Source organism: Anastrepha ludens, chromosome 6 (assembly GCF_028408465.1).
Source record: "Anastrepha ludens isolate Willacy chromosome 6, idAnaLude1.1, whole genome shotgun sequence".
In the NCBI taxonomy this organism is placed as follows: Eukaryota; Metazoa; Arthropoda; class Insecta; order Diptera; family Tephritidae; genus Anastrepha; species Anastrepha ludens.
Genome location: NC_071502.1, coordinates 14,640,954 through 14,664,569, shown reverse-complemented (window position 1 = coordinate 14,664,569; position 23,616 = coordinate 14,640,954). Strand labels below are relative to the sequence as shown.

The window sequence follows — 23,616 nt, the reverse complement described above, 5'->3', positions numbered from 1 at the left end:
TAAATTTTTTTTATCAGTATTTAGTTTTGTAAATACTTAATTTATTGACAGCGTAAATTGGGTGATTTTCAATATAGCGCAACAGAATATTTACTAAGCCATGAATTTAGATAATTGCTAAATTGGTTTTCCGCATTCGTTTTGCTTGCGCTGTCTTTCACGATTTACGATTTTCTAGACTAGCACAAAGTAAGGTGCTCCATTTCCATCAAAGTTGAACGCTACTCAAGAATATTGTAAACTTAGTAAATAAATGAATTTTTTTGCCTCTTTATGGCAACGCGGTGAGCGAATTTGATTGCTTGCCCAAGTGGGCCCTCATTGGTGCAGTCATTTGATTTTTTTTTTTTTTGGTATACGAATCTGGGAGGTGGAATCCTCTAAAGATACGTATGAGCCGATTTGCTGCGTGTGCCCGATTCACATGCGATCCGGGGAGTATCTCTTTTGTACTGAATTTCGTAGTTCCTGCGGACTAAACCACCCCATCGCCTCGCTGTTCTGCTTTTTTCCCTCAGTATTACCAGTTAAGATATTCATTCGAGGGGGCAGAATGTGTTTATTCACTCATTTGTCTGCGTTCATTGTCTTCATGTCTAAACCCTTTGTTGAGGCTTCTTTACAACCGTAGTTCCACGTTTTTTCAAATTCTAGCATATATTGTACTGAGGTCGCTCATATTTACATATAATACCAGCTTGATCAAAAAGTTCCCGGGATATGTTCAGAAAACTCCAATTTCAAATACAAGTTTTTTTCTTCAAAAGAGATATTATCACCTTCAAAGAACTCTCTATCAATTGAAATTTAAAACAAAAAAAAAAATTTGTATTGCCGAGTTACGCCTTTCCTCCGTATAAAAAAATGTCTCGTACTTGTTGTACCTATATCCAGGATTAAGAGATTGAAGAAATGAGCTGAAATTAGTTTCATTGAGAACATTTGAGTAACCTACGAAGGTTGCCAAGCTATTTTGCGCTCAATAATGAGAACAAAGTAAGATAATAATGAAAATGGATCTGCTGTTTTTCACAATATTCTCCTCGCAAGTAAATACACTTCTTTCTGTATTCACTTGGAAGCACTTTTGCTACTCACTAAGAAGTGGATAACTCCAAACCGAGCTGTTTAAAGGCCTCAGCAGCTGCTTCAGGCGATGAAAAACGTTAATCTCACATTTTATTTTTGATATTCGGGAACAAAAAAGAATTAATATATTTCTTCTGTATTCACTTCGAACCACTTTTTCCACTCAGAAGTGCATAACTCCAAAACGAGCTGTTTAAAGGACTTAACAGCTTAGTCAAGCTAAAAAAAAATAATCTCGCATTTGGGAACAATACAGGTGTTTATTCAGGACGTAATTCTATCTTTTGAGTGCTCAAAAACTCTCTTGTGAGCCGGTACGAGAGAACTCGCATTGGCTTGTTGCAGGATGATTCAACTTTGGCGGTTGGTTTCTCTTAATGAACAAATGGTTGCGTTTATATCAAAATTGACTGCTTTCCGTTTCTCTACTCGTAAAGTTGCGACTTGGCCTGGTTTTCTGAAAAAAAGGCGGTTAGTTTTCCTTAATTCCCCGAAAACTTGTGGTGAACTAATGGTTGTGTTTGTGTCAAAATTGACTGTTTGAAGTTTCTCTACTCGTAAAGTTACCAAGTTTTAGGAAACAAAGGCGACCATTTGCTTTGTAGAGCTTTTTCTGCGAACCACTTTTGTTGGATTATTGTCTGTTTGGAAGATCAGTAACGTCGGTTGCTGTTTTTTTCCTGGCCCATATGCATGGACCGTTAGCTGTTACGATTTTTAGACGTGCTTGGAACCACCTCGACTGAATTTCTTAAACATTTCTTCATACCAATCGACACGACTCCCTTTTGGGTAATTGCCAAATTATGCAGGCAAATTCGAGAATGGTGCAACCGTCCCTTGGGGAAGTTTACAAACCTCAAGATGCCTGCATAGCTTTCTGGTTCCACATCTTCAATTAAAAAAAAATAAATAAATAATTGGCGCGTACAATTCTGTTAGGTGTTTGGCCGAGCTCCTCCGCCTATTTGTGGTGAGCGCCTTGATGTTGTTCCAAAAATGGAGGAACCTACAGTTTCAAGCTGACTCCGAACGGCAGATATTTTTATGAGGAGCTTTTTTATGGCAGAGATACACTCGGAGGTTTGCCATTGCCTGCCAAGGGGCGACCGCTATTAGAAAAATTAGAAAAATCTTCAATTAGAATACACAATTTTTAGCTCATTTCATCGATCCCCGAATCTGCGCTCACAAATAGACAGAGTAAAAAAATCTACAGCCGACAAGTCGTTGATCAACCAAACAGCAACTAAATCGAAGTCGAGGTCTCCATTAGCATACCAAGAGGACAGAAACACTGAACCAGGAGCGTAGTGTTAGTGCGCGTATGTGTATGCAACAAATGTGCCACAAAGGCGAATGAAAATTAGACGCTGCTATAATCAGCGCCGCCCTGTACCTCGCCCCAAACCCAAAATGTTGAGTTGGTAACTCTGAGTTGGCCTACAGTGCATCGTTGATGTGTGCCCTTCTGGGCATATAAAACTTAATCGCCGCACAATTGTTTCGTTTCGCGATGTGATAATTGTGGCAGTTGAAATGTTGCGATTATCGCGTTTAAAATGTAAAACAAAAAAAGAAATATAAACAATGAAGTAGTTATTTTTATTGGTACTTTTTTTCTCTTTTTTGCTTAGTTAGAGTTTTAGTAGTCGCTTACCGTTATCTAAGTAATAGACAGAAATGTTTGAAAAAATAGAAAGAAAAAATATTTAAAAAAAAAATGGAAAAAATATTAAAAAAAAATAGAAAAAATAACGCAGTCCAAATTATATTAAATCCACAACAATAACAACAATATACATATAAATGTTTTTAGTGCACAGCCAGTAGCAGCACTGTACAGCACTAAGAGTGGCAGTGGTAGAAGTTACACTTGAAGGTATGCCGTTGCTGCCGTTGAAGTCGACTGTCGAGAGCTTCGACATTTGGGTGAGCGCTCATTTTGGACCGACGCAAATTGTGTGGCGTTTAACTCAGCGGCAGTGTTAGAGCAGTTGTTGTTGGTGAGGCATTGGTTTTTACTGTTATTACTGCTGCCATCAGCATCGGCTTTTTGTTCGACTTTAACCTGCTGTGTGCGCCTGTAGGTGTCAATAATTAAGCGTACAATTTTGTTGCTTGTCAGTTGTGAGCTCCAGCAACAATAAGAAAAACATTGCTGAAAAATCTCGAACCGCACTAGGAGACGCATTTCATGGCAGCTGCTGCCATAGAAACTGCAATAACAACAATGAAAACAGAAACGGGCAGCCCAGTCATAGCTGTCAGCAGGCGCGGCAGCAGGTGGCATTAATTGCAAGTTGCAACGAAAATTTGTTAGCAATTTACGTTTGACTGTTTTTTTTGCATTATTTTTACTTTTAAATTTGTTTGAAACATTTGTTGCTGCTGGTATTGCCTGCAACAAATTGACTGCAAAAGTGTGGCATTACTAAGCAAGCAACAAAAAAACAAAAAATTCCAGCACACAAACAGAGACGAGCGAGCGGTGGAGGGCAGCAGCATTGCAAGAGCTATGACGTGGCAGCAATTGCAACAAGGAAAAACAGCAACAAGCAATAAGCAGCTATCTTAACTTTAACTCAATAGGATCAAATATGCAGTTTTTGGGCTGCAGGTGAGGGACAAAACTTAGGCAACCCAGAAAAAATAAATAAAATCACAAACTAAAAAAAAAGGAAAAACTTAGCAAAAAAATCTTAGGCAGCAAGCAGCCTATGCCCAACCAGCGGAGGTGACGTCAAGGTTTTTCGGTGTCACCATTTGCAACAACTCATTGCCTACAACAACTCAGTATTTTTGGCTCAACTAATTAGTAGGTTTGTTGCTTAAGTCTTTCATACCGTTTTTGAATTTACTCAATCACACACATACATACATGCATGCATACTCGCATATATTTGCATAGAATGAAGAAAAAGAACGCCCAGCTAATGAGTCAGACGCCGCGTGGTCGCATCGAAATTGATATGTGTCACAACGTCTCTTAAACCAAAATATGCATTTATTGCTTTTTTGCGATTTATTGCTTTTTTTAGGAATTATTGCTTTTGACGTTTTTAATGTTGTTGAGCTTGAGTGTTGAAATTGTGTGTAAAATTAGCGTGATTTCGATTTTGCCACCCATGCTTAGTGATTATGTTAAGTGACACGCGACAGTTAACTGCCATTTAGGACTGGTGTTGGCGTTGGCGGCGTGGGAAATTGCCTGCGGCTAAGTGCTGCTACTAAAAAGGTGACTAATTAATTTTCCATAAATATATATATACTTACACAGGTACATACGTTTGCATCTCTGCATTTGTTAATTTATGATGATCGATAGATTGCATTTAGTTGCTTTTAGAATCAAACGTGTGCGCAACTTATGACGCCATTACGCCAGCTGTTAAGCAAGTAAAACTGTTAAAGCCATATTTAGTATTATATATGCTAGAAAAAAACGTATAACACTTTGACATTTTGAGCCCCTTTGACTATTTTTGCTTGAATTGCATTTGTCATATGGGGAAACTGGTTTGTTAGATTTGTTTAATATTTTTATCTTCTTTTTCACTTTTGTTTCTTTTAAACTTAAAAATTGTTTGAAAAAAAGACATTAAAAAAATTGTTTGAAACAAACATTAAAAAAATTGTTTGGAAAAAAAGTTTAAGAAAAAAATGTTGTTTTGTAAAATTTTTTTTTGCTGTTTTTGTTTTTTGTTAAAATTGTTTTTTTGTTAAACGTTTTGTTTTTATTAAAATTTTTTTTGTTAAAATTTTTTATGAAAAAGCAATGTTTTAGGTAATTTTTGAAAAACACCACCCTCAGAACTTTTTTCGTATTTTTTTATTAAAAGCGTAGACTTTTCCCAGTACGGTTTGAAGTTTCAGCACATTTGACTATTTTTGCTTGAATTGCCTTTATCACATGGGGAAAATGGTTTGTCAGATTTTTTTAAAATTTCTATAATTTTTTATTTTGAAACTTTTTTAATAAAATATGATGTACTTAAAAATTGTTTGAAAAACGAAAAAATTAAAAAAATTGTTTGAAGAAAAAAGTAAAAAAAAAAACTTTTATTGTTTAAATATTTTTTTTTTATTAAAAATTGTATTTTTGTTACAAATTTTTTCTTTGTTAACAATTTTTTTTTTTGTTAAAACTTTATTTTTTGTTTAATTTCTTTGTTTTTGCTAAAATTTTTTTTTTTTAATTCTTTGTTATGCCTTTGTCATATGCGGAAAATGGTTTGTCAAATTTTTTTTAACATTTTTATCATTTTTTTTTAATAAAATATGCTCACAAAAATTTTTTTGAAAACCCAAAACATTAAAAAAATTTTTTGAAAAAAGGTTTAAAACTTTTTTTTTGTTTTTTTTATAATTTTTTTTATAAACATTTTCTTCCTGAAATTTTTTTTGGAAAATCAATGTTTTTTTTTAACATTTTTATAATTTTTTAATATTTTTTAATAAAATGTACTTAAAACACTTGTAAAAATAAAAAACATTAAAAAAATTGTTTGGGAAAAAAGTTTAAGGAAACACATTTGTTTTTGTTGAGAAATTTTTTTTTAGTAACATTTTTTTTCCAAAAATTTTTTTGTAAAATTTTTTTTATGTAAAAATGTTTTTGTTAAAACTATTTTTTTGTAAACAGTTTTTTTGTTAAAATTTTTTCTTGGAAAAGCACTGTTTTTGGTAGTTTGTGAAAAACACCAACCTCAGAATTTTTGTTATTTTTTTTTTATTAACCAAAATTCTGAGGTTGGTGTTTATTTTTGCTTGAATTGCCTTTGTCGCATGGGGAAAATGATTTTATTTCAGATTTTCTAACATTTTTATAATTTTGTAATATTTTAATATTTTTCAATAAAATATATACCAATGTTTTTGGTAATTTTTGAAAAACACCAACCTTAAAATTTTTGTATTATTTTTCTTATTAAAAGTGCAGACTATGCCCAGTACAGTTTGACGTGAGCACATTTGACTATTTCTGCTTGAATTGCCTTTGTAACATGGGGAAAATGATTTTATTTCAGATTTTTTAACATTTTTCTTGAATATTTTTGAATAAAATATACTTAAAAAAATTGTTTGAAAAAAAAACATTAAAAAGATTGGTAAAAAATTTTTTTTTTGTAAAATTTTTTTTTTTGTAAAAATTTTTTGGTTAAAATCCTTTTTTTGTAAAAAAATTTTTTTTTTGTAAAAATTTTTTTTTTGTAAACAATTTTTTTGTTAAAATTTTTTTTTTGTAAAAATTTGTTTGTAAAATTTTTTTTTTGTAAACAATTTTTTTATTAAAATTTTGTTTTGGAAAAGCAATTAATTTATTGTAATTTTATTTATATTGTTTTTTATTAAAAGCGCAGACTTTGCCCAGTAAAGTTTGAAGTATGAGCACCTTTGACTATTTTTGCTTGAATGCCTATGTCACATGGGGAAAATGGTTTGCCAGATTTTTTTTTAATTTTTACAATTGTTTTTAAAATTTTTTTAATAAAATGTACTTAAAAAACTTGTTTAAAAAAAACATGAAAAAAAATGTTTGGTAAAAAAGTTTAAGGAAAACATTTTTTTTTTTTTAATTTTTATGTTAAAATTTTTCTTGTTTGTTCTTTGTTAAAAGTTTTTCTTTTTTTTTGTTAAATATTTTTATTTATTTAAATTTTTATTTTTGTTAAAAGTTCTTCTTTTTATTAAACTTTTTTTTTTGTTAAACCTGTTTTTGGGAAAAGCAATGTTTTTGTTAATTTTTGAAAAACACCACCCTCAGAATTTTTTCTTACTTTTAACAATTTTAACGAAAAAATGTTTATAAAAACAACAATTTTACAAAAAAAATTTTTAGAAACAAAAATTTTCCAAAAACAAATTTTTACGAAAAAAAATGTTTACAAAACAAAATTTTTACAAAAAACAACATTAAAAAAAAACTTTAACAAAAAACAAACATTTTTTTTAATCTTTTTTCAAACAATTTTTTTTTTAATTTTATTTTTTCAGCAATGTTTGAAGTACTTCGAAGCACATAAATTCACAATTGCATACATCCACACATATAGAGCACTTTAATTTATGGGAAGAAAACTTAGCACGTCTAGAAAAAACTGGTATTCGATCACACAGTTTGAGTTTATCGCAAAGTATAGGAAAATAAATAGCTACATTTTGTTTATAACATTTTTCTGAAGTCCTTTCGCTTTTCCGACTACCATAACTTACTTGCATCAAATGGCATACCACTGGAACAAAAATAAAGCTTGTTAGTTAGTCACTTTGTGAGCGTCACACCATCCCAACAATAACAAGCCGCTGGTAAATGGCGAAATATCCAAGTGTCCAAACAACCTAGCGTCCAAAAACCTATTTGACATAATGAAAAACCAAACCCAATTGAGGCATTTGTCTGCTAACATACATACATACATACCTATACACATACAATGAGACATACAACTAAATGCAATACAAGAAAAATATTTAGTTGGTAAATCGTGTAAATTAAATATGAGGCAACTACTTCTTTACATTAAACATTCTCTTGCTGCATTTTCACTTCATTGATTTCCCATGTTTGATGTTTGCAAATATTTTAGCACATTTTGCAACTATTTGCCTCTCAACACTTATGCAACAAATGACGATGTAGAGGGCATGTGTCAAACAAAAATAGAAGTGGCACAAGACAGAAATCCCATCACGTTGCTGGACATGTCAACATATTGCAAGATTTGGCAAAACTTCAGGAAGAAAAATTGTATTGTATGATTTTGATGAAATAAACAGAAATGACTTTCACAGCGGCAAATGTGACGAAAAACGAAAATTCGGCTGAAGAAATCAGTAAGCTCATACTTCAGCTCCCTACTGAGTGATGTGTGGCATGTTGCTGTTATGTAAGTATTGCTTGTTGCAAGAATTGCAAGAAAAAAGCAAAAAAATGTTTTTATAAATTTGTTAACAAAGTAGTTGTCATGTGATAGCAAAAAAATATTTGTGCAGCTTAAATGCAAATTTAGTGATTTTTAACAATTTTTTTTTTATTTAAAAAAATTTTTTTTTTGCATTTTTTAGTTCTTTCTTTTCAGCTTAAACGCAAATTTAGTGATTTTTTACAATTTTTTTTTAATTTATTTTTTTAATTTTTTTATATATATTTTTTATTTTTTTTTTTTATTTTTTTTTTCAGCTTAAATGCAAATTTAGTGATTTTTTAATATACAATGTCTTTTTTTAACTTTATTTTTTTAGTTCTTTTTTTGCACACATACGCTTATATTTTAAACTCCTTTAACTCCCCAAAGGTGTTAGCCACGCTCTTACTGCGTTCGTTGCGTTTTTTTTTGGGTTTTTTTTTTTTTTTTTGTTTGGTTTTTTTTCTCTCCCACAAATCTGCGCGTATTTCGTTTTCGTTTATTTTTCCCTTGTGGCACGCTGCCGCATGCGTTGTGCAAGAAATCGTGCCACAAAGGTCTTCTGTCGGTGTCATTTACAATCAGTTAAATAATCGCTCCCTCTGTGCCCCTTTTTTTTGGAGGGGGCTTAAAGTATTATCGAACTGTCTGAGGCGTACAAATACAAGTACATACAATTAAACATAGCTTTGTGTGTGTGTGTGACACCACCTGACATACGTATGTATGTATATACTCTACTCTATTTGTGTTTGTGCTTAGGTTTATGCTACAAATCTGATTTGGCACTTACGCCAATGTGTTGCACCTTCTTTTGTTGCGCTTGCAACTAACTGGGGCGATTGTTGCTGTATTTTATGCTGCTGGGCGCACACGCGCACATATGTTTTTTGCCGCCTTTAAAGTTCTTACTTTTATTTTGTTCTTACTTTACTTACTTTATTGGACCCAGTTTAGAGCAACGCAGTAATATTTTGAAATTTGTAAAATTAGATGGCAAGCCGAGTTTTCAAATGCGTGGTGCACGAACGAAATAAGCATAGTTTTCAGTTTCATTCGCATGCGTTTAAGTTTGGGTCACATCGGGTAAAATTTGTGCTATTAAAATGCTGAAACTGCGGTTGAAATCCCCTTTAAAGAACACTTTGAAGGACTATGAGTTGGGGTTATGCACCTGCCAAGCTCGTTTCTTCAGAGTGCGAGGTACTGAGGTTTGCCTGAGGTAGCGATGCTAGCCAGTTCAGGCATGCAGCTTATATTCAAGAGGCCGCAAAATTATTGACACTATCGGAAGATTTATAATTTTAGCAAAATTTTTAATTTAATATATAATTCGACACTTGTCAACTAGTCAACAGACAAGCAATGGACCGCTTACCCTTACTACCTTAGTTAAGTTAGACTTGGTTGATCCTGTAGAGCGCGCTTAGAGCAGAAATTTATCCATAGTGATACCAAGTGCCAGTATGCAGAGTTTATTTTATATTTTTTCTTTACTACACAGTTTGGATAATTTAAGTAAGCCGCTGCTCTTTTGATCTGCCACACTTTCTAAGACTGAAAATAGTGCAGAACCTACACAGTTTATTTCGTGTTTTGCTAAGCGCCGGGCAATGGCAGAGTAGGTGTTCCGGAGCTCCTCTCGCGTTGACCTCGTTGCATATTGCGCATGTATTGTTTTGCAGTTGCTTCAGTTTGGCCGCCTACGATGAAGTGAGACAGTGTCCCGTTCGTACCCGCACTACAAGTTTACACTCTTTCCTGGGAAGTGGTAAAATATAGTTTGGAGACCTGACATTGCGCCTTCAAAGCACAATTTTCGCGATCCTGTATGAGCTGGCTCTTTCTCATCTTGAGTTCGCTTCTTGAATCATTGCTGCATCTGCATCCGTCGTTGTTGTTCGCACAGACGTGGTTGTAAACCGGTTATGCTAGCTAAACGAAGATTTGAGTCTGCTTTGGTTAGTATATCCTTACTTACTTACTTAGGTGGCCATAACAACCAGTTACCGAGTTACGGCCGACCTCACTAGCTCTCTCCAGGCCTCTCTGCTCCGCGCGTGCCTTCTCCAATTCTGTACACCAATGCCTCTGCGCCATAAAGCAACACAGGTATGATGAGCGTCTTGTAAAGTGTCAGTTTGGTCATGCTAGAGAGGGCTCGACTACTCAATTGCTTACTTAGCCCATAGTAACAATTAGTATATCCATTTTCTCGTTTTTTTCAATTATCTTGAGCCCTGGAATCCACTGGATGATAGCTCATTTCTCAGTTCCTAGCTCATCCATCCTTTTTCGGCATTGTCGTAAGCTGTGTGAGTTTGTCATTACAGCTGCTATTCCTTTGATGGCCGCTTGGCTGTCAACGTAAAGATTTATTTGAGAGTTCGGAGGAGTGTAAAGTAAATTGTAAGGTGTAATGATAGGCCTGCAGTAGTCGGAAAAGCTCCGGTCCTCCTGACTCCCACGAGAGAGTCTACTCATCCAGACCACTGATGCATAAGTGATAATAGGTCTTATCATAGGCGTATAGATCCATAGGACCTTGCTAGGAGAAAGGCCTCACGTTTTCCAGGAAGCTGTCAGTGCTTTGGATGTCCTTGTTTCAACTTTTGACTTCCAAAGAAGTTTACTATCGAGGATTACTTCAAGATATTTGATTTCTTTGGATAGCTGGATTGTGACTTTTTTTAGCTTAGGCAGAAAGTGTCGATCAAGCTTCCTCCTTCTGGTAAAGAGGACAATACCAGTTATAGTGGGGTTTGCCGATAGACCATTAGCGCAGCCTTAAGTGTCATGCTTGTCTGGCTTGCTGTAATATTTGTCTCCAGTTCGATGTATCCCTCATTTGAGTTCGCCAACAACGTACACTAAATGGCTCAACGTCCCGATCTACGTTATCCAACCATCGGAGCTTTGGTCTTCTTTTGCCTCTACTTCTTTTGCACGTACCCGTAGGATTTTTTCGGTGGGTATGCTTCGTCTGCCCTTATAATGTGACCAGCGCATCGTATATGGCTAAGCTTCATTGTCATGACAATATTCAGGAGTTTGTATAGTCTTTTAAGCTCGTGATTGCAATGAATTCTATTTCTATTCTATTCTAAATATTTTTCGTAGGATTTAACACTCAAAACATAGTAAAGTTGCACATAATATCAAGTATTATTGAAATATTTAAATGTTTCGTATCTTTGGCTAACGAAGAACGGAAACTTACTCCCATACCAAGTACTCTTTTTTTTTATCAAATTGTCCAAGTAGGTACCACTTCAGCACTTATTGGCCTTGCATATCTCATTGATTTCTTTTACACTTTTTACGAGCTACACGTAAGATCTATAAAAATGGCTTTCCCAAATGAATTATTTGGATAATAAAAGTGTGGAAAACACAAGAGAGTAATAATTAAGGTAATGTGAATTGAGGTAAATTAGTGAGTGTAGGAAAAGTGAAATGAGTGCATCAATCATAAATCTCGCTCGGAGGGAGAAAAGGACACAAGGTAGTACTGAGTATTTGAAAGCCTACTTGCACAAACCGCACAGTAGCAAATCAGATCAGAGCTACGAAAAGAGAAAGGTGGCAGTAATAAAAGCACATTGACGTGCATGTGACATAAGAAGTTTGTCAGCGTTGGGGCCAGTGTGAGCGCTTTCGGGAAAGCGTAAAGCAAAACGAACAAATGAAGCATGCAAACAGAGCTGTCAAGGAGTGGCACCTCCTACAAATTGCTCGAAAAGTGAATGTGCAACAATCAGCCGTGATAGGAGCAACGCCAGCAGCAACTGAAGTAGCATCAGCTGTAACATCAACGGCCGCAGCATGCAGATTTCAATAATCGCCAAAGTGACCATTTTACGTAGAATATCAACAGAAACGAAATGGGGCATACATTTCAATTGTTATAGATGTTAATATGAACAAAATAAAATGTATTAAAAACAAAATGTAATACTTAAGCTCCTCGTATGCAAATGTCTTGATATGTAAGTTCTTGCTGGTATACTTTTTTGCTTAAGTGCATGCATGTTTCTATACTTGAATACTTAAATACTTTAGGTTAGATTCGGTTGGCCAAATTGCTTATCTAAGACAAGACACTCGCTGGCCCTAAGCCCATTGTGATATCTCCATTTGATTTCCATCCCCTAACTAAGTTGCTTAAACCACTTAGATCCTTTTAAGAAAGTAGCTACTCCCTCACAACCCTACTTTTTCCTCAAGGGGGTGTTCTTTCTTCGCTGTGGTGGTGCTTGGTCGCAGACTCTCTAATAGCGGAGATACAGAAACTCGGTTTTCATGTCCAAGCATATGCGGACGATGTGTGTGCGCTAATATCTGATGAATCCTAGAGGAGGCTTTGCACGAAAGTGCAGAGGACTCTGGACAAAATGGATGACTGGTGCATGAGACAAGGTCTTTCCCTCAATCCGAACAAAACCATCATAGCTTTGCTCACAAGAAAACGCAAATTGAATGGAATTAGTCTTCCAACACTGAAAGGTGTGACACTTGGTCTTTCCGATGAAGTGAAATATCTAGAAGTAGTCTTGCATAAGAAGCTGACTTGGGAGACACACGTTCCACTGAAAATGAATCGCGCATTAAAGATTTTTCAGTAATACCGCAGAGCCTTTGGTAAAACCTGTGGACTGAAACCTGCTGTGGTCCTATGGATATGCCCAGCACTTATCAGACCACTCATCACTTACGCCTCTGTGGTCTGGCGGCGAAGGACTATGGTTAAGTCCGCAATCCGGGAACTTTACAGGCTGCAAAGAAGTGTATGTTTATGCATTACGGGTGCCATGAGTACAACCTCTGGTGATGTCCTAAATGCTATGCTTAAGATACAAGAGGAAGCAATAAAAGCAATGTGGAGACTCCATAAATATGGTTTCTGGCACGAAGACGGAACTTCGGGAAACAGAGTAATCCTTAAGTTGCTATCTGAGCAATATCCACTGATTTTGGCACCTAAAGACGACCTGACACCCACAGTTTTATTTGGAAGAAAATTTGATGTCAGATGTCAGCAATGCATTCAGGGAGGTTTGACGGATATTTTCTTTACCTATGGGTCGAAGAATGAAATAAGGTGGATAGTACTTAAACGATAGTTATAAGTAACACAATACTAGGGGGGAAATGCAACTATTTTCCAAACGGAAACTTTTGCCATCCTGAAAGTAGCCGAATGGATAATCGGCAGGAGATGAAGCGGGAAGCACATAGGAGTTTTCAGTGGCAGTCATGCTGCGCTAAAGGCCCTCGAGAACGCGAAACAAACCTCAAAGATTGTTCAAGAATGTAAGAAGAAGCTCAATTCTGTCGCCAGACATAAAAGACTTTTACTTATATGGATTCCAGGGCACTCCGATGGTAAAGGAAATGAAATTGCCGATGAATTGCCCAACCGTGGATCAGCGGTTTCCCCACAAGGGCCAGAACCAATAATCGGAACCAGTTCCGCAGGAATCAAGAATTGGATTAGCGATTATGTAGGCAATCTGCATAAAGAGCGATGGTCCGGTCTAGAACGCTGCAGAACTGCAAAGTGTTTTGTGACAAGCCCGAACAGGAAACTGTCAAACTTTCTACTTAAACTTAGAAGGAAAGATATTCGGTTGATGGTCGGTATCATTACAGGACACAACCCATGGGGTCAGCATATGACCACCATTGGAATCATCGAGAACCCGATGTGCCTGTCTTGCTTGGAGGAGGCGGATGGCACTGAGCGCTTTCCCTGTGAGTGTCCTGCCTTTGCTAGAGCACGGCTACGAGTTTCGGGTTCCGATGTCGTGAGAATGAGTAATATTCGTTCTCTAAAACTGGATTTACCAGACAATCTGGAAAGATCTCACAGGACTAACTACCTCTATCTCTGTCCCTATTCTTTCCTATCTCTTTCTCTGATACTTTTCTAATTTCAATTTCAATTTTCAATTAGAAATTCTCAAAATATGTACTTAAAATGTCTAGCCCAGACTTTACTAAAGGATGGTTAAATTTCAAGGGCCGATGTTGAATGTGAACCACACCTAAACGTCAACGACACCCTTGGACTTCTTTCCTTGGGGTTATTTGAAAGAAACGGTGTACGACGATAAGTCAGCAATAATTCAAGAGCTAAAGAATGAGATAGTTCTGCACATTAACGGCATAGAATCTCAATTATGCCTCAGCGTCATCGAAAATTTGGACCATCGGATGGAGGTGTGCCGCCGAGGCTGCAGTGACCATTTGACCAATATTTTGTTCCATACGTAATTGAGCTATACCAATATTATCATAATAAAGAGAAGTGATAATAATTTCCTTAAAAAATTGTATTTTATTCAAAATCAACACCGGCCCTTGAAACTTAACCACCCTTTATATCGTGGCCACCAACTAGCTTTTCGTTTTGCTTGCTCCTGCTGATCAGCATCGGTTCTGGTTTTTGGGCAAGCCAAGCCTGGAGCTGGCGTTATTCAACCACCTTTGTATTCAACCATCATTAGCATTCCATAGGGTTGGTCCAAGAACAGATCCTTGCAGTACACTACCTGACACGCTGTAGCTCTTTGGGTCCTCCTCTGTATCATACTGCAGTACTCTCTGAGCCGCTTGAACAAAGACTTAAGTTCTTTCACACTTACGTATGAACTTTTATTGTACACTTACTTGCATACTTTCGTGCTTATATATATAGGTACTTATATACTGTTATACTTAGCACTTACATACTTACATAATAATTACATACATACACATTTCTCGATTACTTGCGTACTGATGTTGCACTCCCATATACATATGCATATATACCTGAGCAGCAAATTACCACTCAGATGTCAATGTGCAACATTTTGTGGCAATAAAATAAGCACAAATTGCCAAATGCTTCAGGCTCGATTCGCAGGAGCTGCATTGAGTAAGACGAGTGGCAATAAAAATTTTTACCAAACCAAAAGCAAAACACCAAAAAAAGGCTTCAATTGAGCCAGTCGAATGATCTTCGCCTTTCCGGAGGCGCAACACAAATTGCTTGTAATTACTACGAAATGTTGCAAATTTAGTGTGATAAAGTGAAAGCGTGTTGAAATGCGGCACGGTAGTTACCACAAGCGGCACAGAAGGCGCAAGAGATGAGGCAGCAGTGAGTGCTGCAGTCAGTGGTTGTCTACAACAGCATCGACCAATTGATGGCGGGCGTTCGAGAGCTGTGGCTGTTCGAGAGGAGGCGGGTGGAGTGTAACCGAGTAGGAAGACTTGTGTGTGCCATCGATCGAATGCGCAAATGCCGTCGACTAACGGCAATGCCAATACAATTTGCAACGCTTTGTGGCAATAACAATGCGCGCGCCAACTAACAATGTATGACAGCTACAACAACAGCAACGCTAACTACTAAAGTCAGCTGCCACCGCAATAGCATAACAATTCAATTTGCCACAATTCGCGGTGGTGGCAAGCGACGTTATTGTTGTTAGTGTTGTGCCACAACAGTAGCGCTTTCCGGGAGGCGCTGAATGGCGACTATTTTTATTGTTCTTGTTGTTTATTGCACTCGCTCTAATTAACTATTACTCGCGCACTTACTCATGTGTCGCGCTGCTTGCGGTCCCCTAATAAATTCGAGCGCGCGCGCAAACGGAAGGTGTTGCAACTTACTGCGCAATTGTTGAGCTTAAAAATGAGCAGCGGCGTGAGCTGGAAAAGGAGGTATTTTTGTGCCGGAATAGCAGCACAATTTATGTGCCCAAGTGCAGAGTATCATAGCCGGCATTGCAGTGTCGCTGCACTGAACTTACAAGAAAGAAACAGTCTATGTTGCATGCAACATTAAGCTCAAAAGTGGTTAGAATACCGCTGCTGCCACAATCAATTCTTGCGTATCTCTACTCCTGAGCGATGGCATCGTTGCTACAATCGATTAAACAGCAGCAGCTCATTGGCTGCCATCAGCAATGCCTTCCACTCCGCTTGCGCTTCCTCCTCGAACGGGAGTGAATATTGTGGGCAACACTTTCCGGTCAGCTAACAATCGCCCGTTTAACGCCACCGCCACAACGATTGTTCAATTGTCGCTGCCACACAAAAATCGATTTATATTTATTGTTATTTTTATTTGTATGCCGATTTGATTTTATTTTTATTTGTATGCAAGTATTTTACTGCTACGAGCACAACGCAAATTTTACAAATTTGGCCCACTAACCCGACGACGCCGATGCCATTGCCATTACACAGTCAGTCAGTCAGTTAGTCGATTGGTTGATCGGTCGTTCAGTTGGCGGTAATTTTTAAGTAGAGCATTCGGCAGTTTGATTGAGTTCGTTGTTGCCGCTGATTGTGCAACATGTTGCACGCAAGTCGTAAACGCTGAGCTGGTAATAAGGTTTAATTTTGGTGATTGGCGAAGGCGCCACGACGGTGCGCTGTGGCGGCGGCACAGTGATGAATGAGATAAGGGCAGGCGAAACGAAAGAAAAATAAATAAAATCGAAATATGTAAAAAAAACCAAATAAACCGCATGAAATTTAAATTAAAAAAAATAAAAAAAAACATTAAAATTTTTTTTTTAATTATGAATTCATCCTGTCATCAGAAAATATTCAAAATTAAAACAATTTTTTTTTTTTTTTTTCATTTTTGTATGTAAAAGAAGTTAAATAAAAAGCAGAAAAAAATTAATATCGTTTTTAATTTTTGTTTGTTTGTTGTAATTCCTGAAAATGCCCTAAATTTTCGAGCTCTAGACCACCGAGACCCTACAAGTAAAGATATGCCTCTGTAATTTTAGCATTCAGTTCTATGTCCTTTTGTGTGTATAGGTGATATTATGCTTGATACCTATCCACTGGGTATTTCATTTGCCTGCCATATTTGGTTTACTACGGCGGCCGCCGTAGCCGAATGGGTTGGTGCGTGATTACCATTCGGAATTCACAGAGAGATCGTTGGTTCGAACCTCGGCGAAAGCAAAATTAATAAAAACATTTTTCTAGTAGCGGTCGCCCCTCGGCAGGCAATGGCAAACCTCCGAGTGTATTTCTGCCATGAAAAAGCTCCTCATAAAAATATCTGCCGTTCGGAGTCGGCTTGAAACTGTAGGTCCCTCCATTTGTGGAACAACATCAACACGCACACCACAAATAGGAGGAGGAGCTCGGCCAAACACCTAACAGAAGTGTATGCGCCAATTATTTATTTTTTTTTTTAAGGTGACGGTTACGTAGTTCTTGTCCACCATATTTCAGAAGCTCTGCGAGTATTCGATCTTCGCCACAGCTTTTATGGTTTTTAAGTTTAGATTTTTTTTTATAAATTATGAATTCATCCGCTCATCAGAAAATATGCACGCCAAAAATTTTTTGTTTTCCATGTTAGGATGCACTCGCAGAGAGTTAGGGAGGATTATATTTCCGTCTATAAATACATATCGGGGCGCAAAATGGTCCACCTCCTGACTGATAGCCATTCACCGAGGAACTCAATGCTCCTCTCTTATTCAAAATACCAAGCGCGGCTGGCTACTTCAAGGCCTAAGTAATGTGGATTGAGGAGGCTATTAGTTAGTCGTTTCGAAGATTCGCTAGAAGCATTCATATTATCTGATAGACAAGCAACTATGGCAAGTTCCAAAATGATGATGAGTTGGAGCAAAAGGCTCATTTGTCACACACGTGAAAAAGTGAGTGACAAAAGTCGGAACTGGAGCCCTTCCTAACAAATCTGAAGCAGAGCTACCTTCTGTTTTTTTTAGAAAACTTTGTCTCTGACTCAAAGACATTAAAGATATTTTTTGGATACATTTGGGATATGCAAGATTGCAAATTTGGCGCTCTTATGGTGAATCAACAAATAAGAAAGAGACTTAGAAATGGAATACCCAGCAGGCAAAAATTAACATTTTCGACACCTGCTTTTCCTTGCTTTGCTCTTCATCGAGGTCAAAAAGCTGCCGAAGTAGTCCGGGACATTTGCGACGTGTATGGAGAAGGTGCTCCAGAGGCGATTCTACAGCACGGAAATGGTTTGTAAAGTTCTAAAATGGCGCCTTTGAAGTCGATGACACGTCCCGCAAAGGAAGGTCTTCTGATTTCGATGAAGAACGTCTCAAATCACTTTTGAAGGAGCGGGAGAACGGTTGCCAAATCAGTCGTAAATTGGCGGAAAAAATTAACTGCGATCTTAAACGATTATCAATCACCTTCATTCAATGGGATTTACCGCAAAATTGGGAGCCTGGGTGCTTCACGAGCTCAACGAAAAACACAAAGAAAGTCGCCTTCAAATTGCGTCTCAGCATCTCGCCCGCCATGGAGCAACTCCCGGTTATAAACCATGCTTTTGGTATCGAGTCGTCACGAGAAAAGAGAAATGGTGCCTATACATCAATGTGAAGCAAAGAAAGGAGTGGGTGGCTTCAGCAGATACGCCAAAGCCGATATTCAAGCAGGATTTTCAACCAAAGAAGATCAGGATATGTGTTTGGTGGAACTGAGAGGGAATGGAGCACAGAGAAATGCTCGAAAAGAATGCCACGGTTAACAAGGAGCTTTACATTGCCCAGCTACACCTCGTGAATAAGGCTATTCAACTGAAAAGACCTGTTCGGCATGGTCAAACCATACTCCTTCACGACAATACCAGGTCCCTTGTTACACAAGTCATCAAAGCCACACTCCAAGAACTCGAATTGGAGGTCTTTCAGTTTTTCTTTTCTGCGGACTTTCCACTGACCGATTCTTAAATTTTCCACTTCCTGTCAAGCCGTATGAAGGGCATTACCTTCGATATCAAAGAGGTCCTTGAAAACTGGCTCAAAACTTCTTTGACATCCGACCGGGCGATTTTTGTCGGAACGCCTTCAACAAATTCATCGGGAAGTGAGAGCAGATTGTAAACAGCAACGACGAATATATAATTGATTTACTTATTGTTATAATTAATGTTTTTTCTTTAAATAAAAGTCTTCAGTAAAAACGCTACGAACTTGTTCCGCAACCCAATATTAATGATGCAGTTTTCAATTCAAATCAATTTGCGCTTTATTGTAAAGCGTGGTTAAGTTTCAAGGGCCGGTGTTGATTTAGAATAAAATAACAATTTTTTTAGGAAATTATTGTCGTTTCTCTTTACTATGATAAAATTGGTATGGCTCAATTACGTATGGAACAAAATATCGGTCAAATGACCGCCGCGGTCTCGACGGCACACCTCCAAAGACCGCCAAATGCAAATAGTTCCTTATCTAAAGTAAATTAAAACAAGTTTGTTGAAAATTTAAAACCTTTTATTGCGATAAAGTTTTGTAAAAAACAAATTTTTACTGCTTTCAATTCGGTTTTCCAAATTTTCGGGATTCCGGAATTTCGGGAGTAATATCACTAGTGCCAATAGGGATTACCATCGCTAGTGTCAATTTGTTTTCCGAATTTTTCGGGATACCGGCATTTCGGGATTGTCATCCCTAGTGCCGAAATAGGTTTCATTATAAAGAATGACTAAACGCAGCCATTTCAATTCATGGCTAAATTACCCTATCGGAAGTTTAATAATTTTTACAAATGGCGTCGTGCGTCAATCTTATTTGCCATTTGTGGACTGTACAGCTGCAGTAACTGTACAGACTATGCGGCTGAAACATTTGTTGCTGTAATGTTATCGGTACATCGCGTGCCCCACTTATACTTCAATATTCAACCAACACTCAACCTATGGTGAAAAGATTTTTTAGAGGTGTACTACCTAGTCTGCTATGTTATTCGGTTCTGAGCAAATTTGACAGATATGCCGACGTCAATCGATTTGTGTTTCACAAATTTTTTCTTTAACTTAGTGAAGCACAAAACGAATGACGTACAATCCAAAGTTCTCCTCAATTCTCCATACCTAACGAGCAAACCTGGTATCTATTATCCTTGCACTCTACCAACTAAATAATCGTTTCTTTCTGCTAACAAAACTAGATTTTTCTGTGAAATTTTGATTTTGAATTCTGAATGGGCTTCTCATTGCCTTAAACAAAACAAAAAATTTGAAAATTCTATGGAATCTAACATAGGTGCTCACATAACGGCGCTCCTTACCTGTTAATCCCAAATGAGAGTGCTGTGCTGCTATTAACGCATCCGGAACACAACAGACAGCATGAATTACATAAAGTCATACTGTTATGAAAATTTTCTTCTGATTTCACTATTCACTCTGGTATTAGAAATCTTAGCATTAACTGTGAGAGGTAAATTTAGGCACTAAGTCATAAGTTATATGGAAAAGTTGGTTTATGGGGTTAGGAATAGTGAGAATTTTCAAAAACTTTGATTTGTTTTGTTTTTGCATTTTCTTAAAGTATAATAGCTTAAAAATATTGTGTGAAAATTTGAAGTGAATCGACAAATACTTTTGCTTAAGTCAAGTCCAAACATGATGTATTAAGGTTATGTTTTTATTTTTGTAAAATAAAGCAATTGACTAGCAAAACAAATTAGTGAAAATTATAATTTTTTCGGGCCTCTGACTACCCCCAACCCTTTATGTTGGATTAAGCAGCTGAGCAGATGTTCAAAAGCAGTAATGGTAAATTTTCAGTTTTAAGTTTGGCGGAAGAAATTTCTGTATGTAACTTTGTTTTTCTCTTATAAGTTTGCGGAGGGATAAAAAAAAATTTTTTTTTGAAACAATGTTTTATTATAGCAAAAAATACTTGCTCCCTCATATCTCTCGAGTAACTCTAATCTAATTTGCAATATTTATTAAAACAATTTATTTTTTTTCCCATGCAACTCACTTTTCAATCACCTGCACGCATACATCTGCACATATTTTCAGCTAGTGTGCATTTTTTCAATTACCAAACCTAATAAATATTCCCATACATATCTACTGTGTATCAAATTCTCCGCTGGAAAAATAAATTTACTTAAACTATTTCCCATTTTTATATCCTTTACCATATCAGATTTCACGCAATAGAATATCAATTATTTTGTTGTTGTTTTTTTTTTTTGCTTTAATTCCAACTGACATTTATTGTATTTACTCTAGCAATTAAAACAGTTATTTCGTTAGTGATTTTCTTCTGTTTGGCGTCAATGATGTATGTCTGGCTGGCATTACTTCACGCTCATTTTGTGTGCACAATGCTGCGCCTGAATGTAGGCACGTCAATTTATAGATGCTCCACACTACACCCAAATCTAATTGTGCGACACGAGATTGCCTGCTTTTAGGCGTTGCTGTTAACATTGAATGGGCGATCACTTGCAGATCACTATGTGATCTCGTGATGCTGTCAAACACAATCACAAGTACATAAGTCAAATTAGTAACAGGATCGTTTAACTTGTAGATTGTGGCTATAATCTTTTATAATTCTAAGCATTTTTTATGGAGAAACAAAAAATCACCGCAATTAAATGTAAAAATGGCAATAACGCAATAAATTAGTAACAACTCAGTTTTTATGTTTTCAATTTCTTCACTCAACTTAACGTTTATTCTGCTTTTTTTTTCAGGTAAGTCCAACTAATTTCGTTTTTGTAACTTTGAGTGGAGAACCACAAAGTATGTATGTACTTAGGGTGTTGAAGGCTGCATCAAAGGTAAGGCAAACAAAAATTGTATGAAAAATTAAAGAGCCAGATAGTGGGGCATGTGAAAAGGTTGTTAGTGGCGTGCGGGGTGTCTTCACATGCAGGACATATATTTAGTATATCGGGGTCAATTCTGGATAAGTAAGATTAACCTGTTCCAATATGCAGAACGTAATTGTCCCAGTGGAGCTCTTCATCTGCTGTAGATGGCATTCAGCGGTCGGGAGCTTAAGAAGGCGGTAATGGTCTCTCGATGAATGTCGTTTATTGTCTGTCCAAACACTGTCTGGTCCAGTAGATGTCTATTCGTTTTGTCCCGGATCTCGTCGGCGTAATTGAGGAGGTGTCTCCTGTCGTGCCTGGTAGGTCGCTCAGGCTTAAGCAGGTGTCTACATGGGTGAAACCCGCGGTAGCACCCAAGCAGAAACTGTTGGCTGAGTAGTTTATTGTGTTCCTCTACCGGGAGCATTTGTGCCTCGTTGTGAAGGTGTTGAAGAGAAGGCATCAGGAGGAAACGCGTCGCTGTTCGAATAGCAGTGTTTTGGCAAGTCAGTAGTCGCAATTAATGGGTTATGAAATTGCGTACCCAAAAAAGTTGATTATTTTCAGGAGAGTTTTCTGAATTTTTTAAATTTTTGTGAATTTCGTACATAGTTTGGCGCTTTGGTACATTAGCCCGTAGGTGAACGAATTTTATTTCGGCTTGGAAAAAATATGAATTCAAATATTTAATTGTTTTAAATTAAATAGGAGTAGCCCCGCAAATCGAACCAGATTGTGTGAATTTTTGGGTTTTTTTTAATATATTAATATTTTATATGAAATATTTAAAATTAAAAAAAAAATATATATGAAAAAAGCGAGCCAGGAAGCACCGAGAGATTTGGTAACTCTTAAACCGCTTAGGCTAAAATGCCCATTATATTTAAAGCTCTGTTAAGTAAAAGGGTAGATAGTCAAGTAGGAAAGGAAGGAAGTGTCAGAGATAAAGAACTAGGATCGAATAGAAACGGAGACTCTTCGGCAATTCGAAAAATATCCTCCACTTTGAGAGAACGAAAATTACTAATTCTCATGACATCGGAACCCAAAATTCGTAGCCTTACTCTACCAAAAGCAGGTCACTCACAGAGAAAGTGCTCAGTGCTATCCGCCTACTCTAAGCATCCCTGCCTTGGTTCCTGCGGGCCATCGGGTTCTCAATGATTCCAACGGTGATCATGTGCTGGCGCACCCCATGGATTGCGCCCTGTAATAATACCAGCTATCAACCAAAAGGTATCTTCTTCCAAGTTTCAGAAGAAAGTACGACAGTTTTCTGTTCTAGCTTTTCACAAAACACTTTGCAGTTGTGCAGCGTTCTAGATCGGACCATCGCTCTTTATGCAGATTGCGTACATAATCGCTTATCCAATTCTCCCAAGGAAGAAGTGTTCCAAGGAAGTATATTGGATTGACCGCTGACCAACAGTTGGCCAATTCATCGGCAATTTCATTCCCTTGAACACCGCAGATACCTGGAATCCATATAAGTACAAACTCCTTCTGTCTCGTAACAGAATTAAGCTTCTTATTGCATTCTTGAATAATCTTTGAGGTTTGCTTTGCGTTCTCCAGCGCTTTTAATGCAACCTGACTGTCACTAAAGACACCAATCTGTTTCCCGCTCCAGCTCCTCTCGATTATCCATTCGGCTACTTTCAGAATGGCAAAAATTTCCGTTTGGAAAACAGTTCCTGCTGGTTCGTCACTGCGGGTGGTATCAATGGTTTGCATACAAGCTGAAGTCAAAATTAACAAGACTGAGCTAAAATAGAAACGTCCGGAGCTTTACGCTCGATACACTGTTTGGCGGGATTTAAAAGATTTTCGAAAAAGTGTTTCAGGTCATTGACCGGAATGTCCTTCAGGATGTCGGTACAAGCCTTTTAGATGGCCTCTACGGACGCAAAACGTTTTCCTTTCTTGCGCCAGAGTCCTTCTCTGCGGTGTTCAGGGCGAATTCGACGAACGCAATGCAACAAAC

General features: G+C 37.1%; 1 protein-coding gene across 1 annotated transcript in view; it reads left to right on the top strand.

Moving 5' to 3' along the window:
• LOC128865657 (protein Shroom-like) overlaps positions 1-22,367 on the top strand; it is a 98,834-nt gene extending 76,467 nt beyond the window's left edge. Inside the window, exon 8 of the mRNA XM_054105889.1 lies at positions 21,513-22,367. Coding sequence (XP_053961864.1) covers positions 21,513-21,516 — 4 coding nt within the window. The 3' untranslated portion in view covers positions 21,517-22,367. The remainder of the gene's footprint in view (positions 1-21,512) is intronic.
• The last annotated feature ends 1,249 nt before the right edge of the window (positions 22,368-23,616 follow it).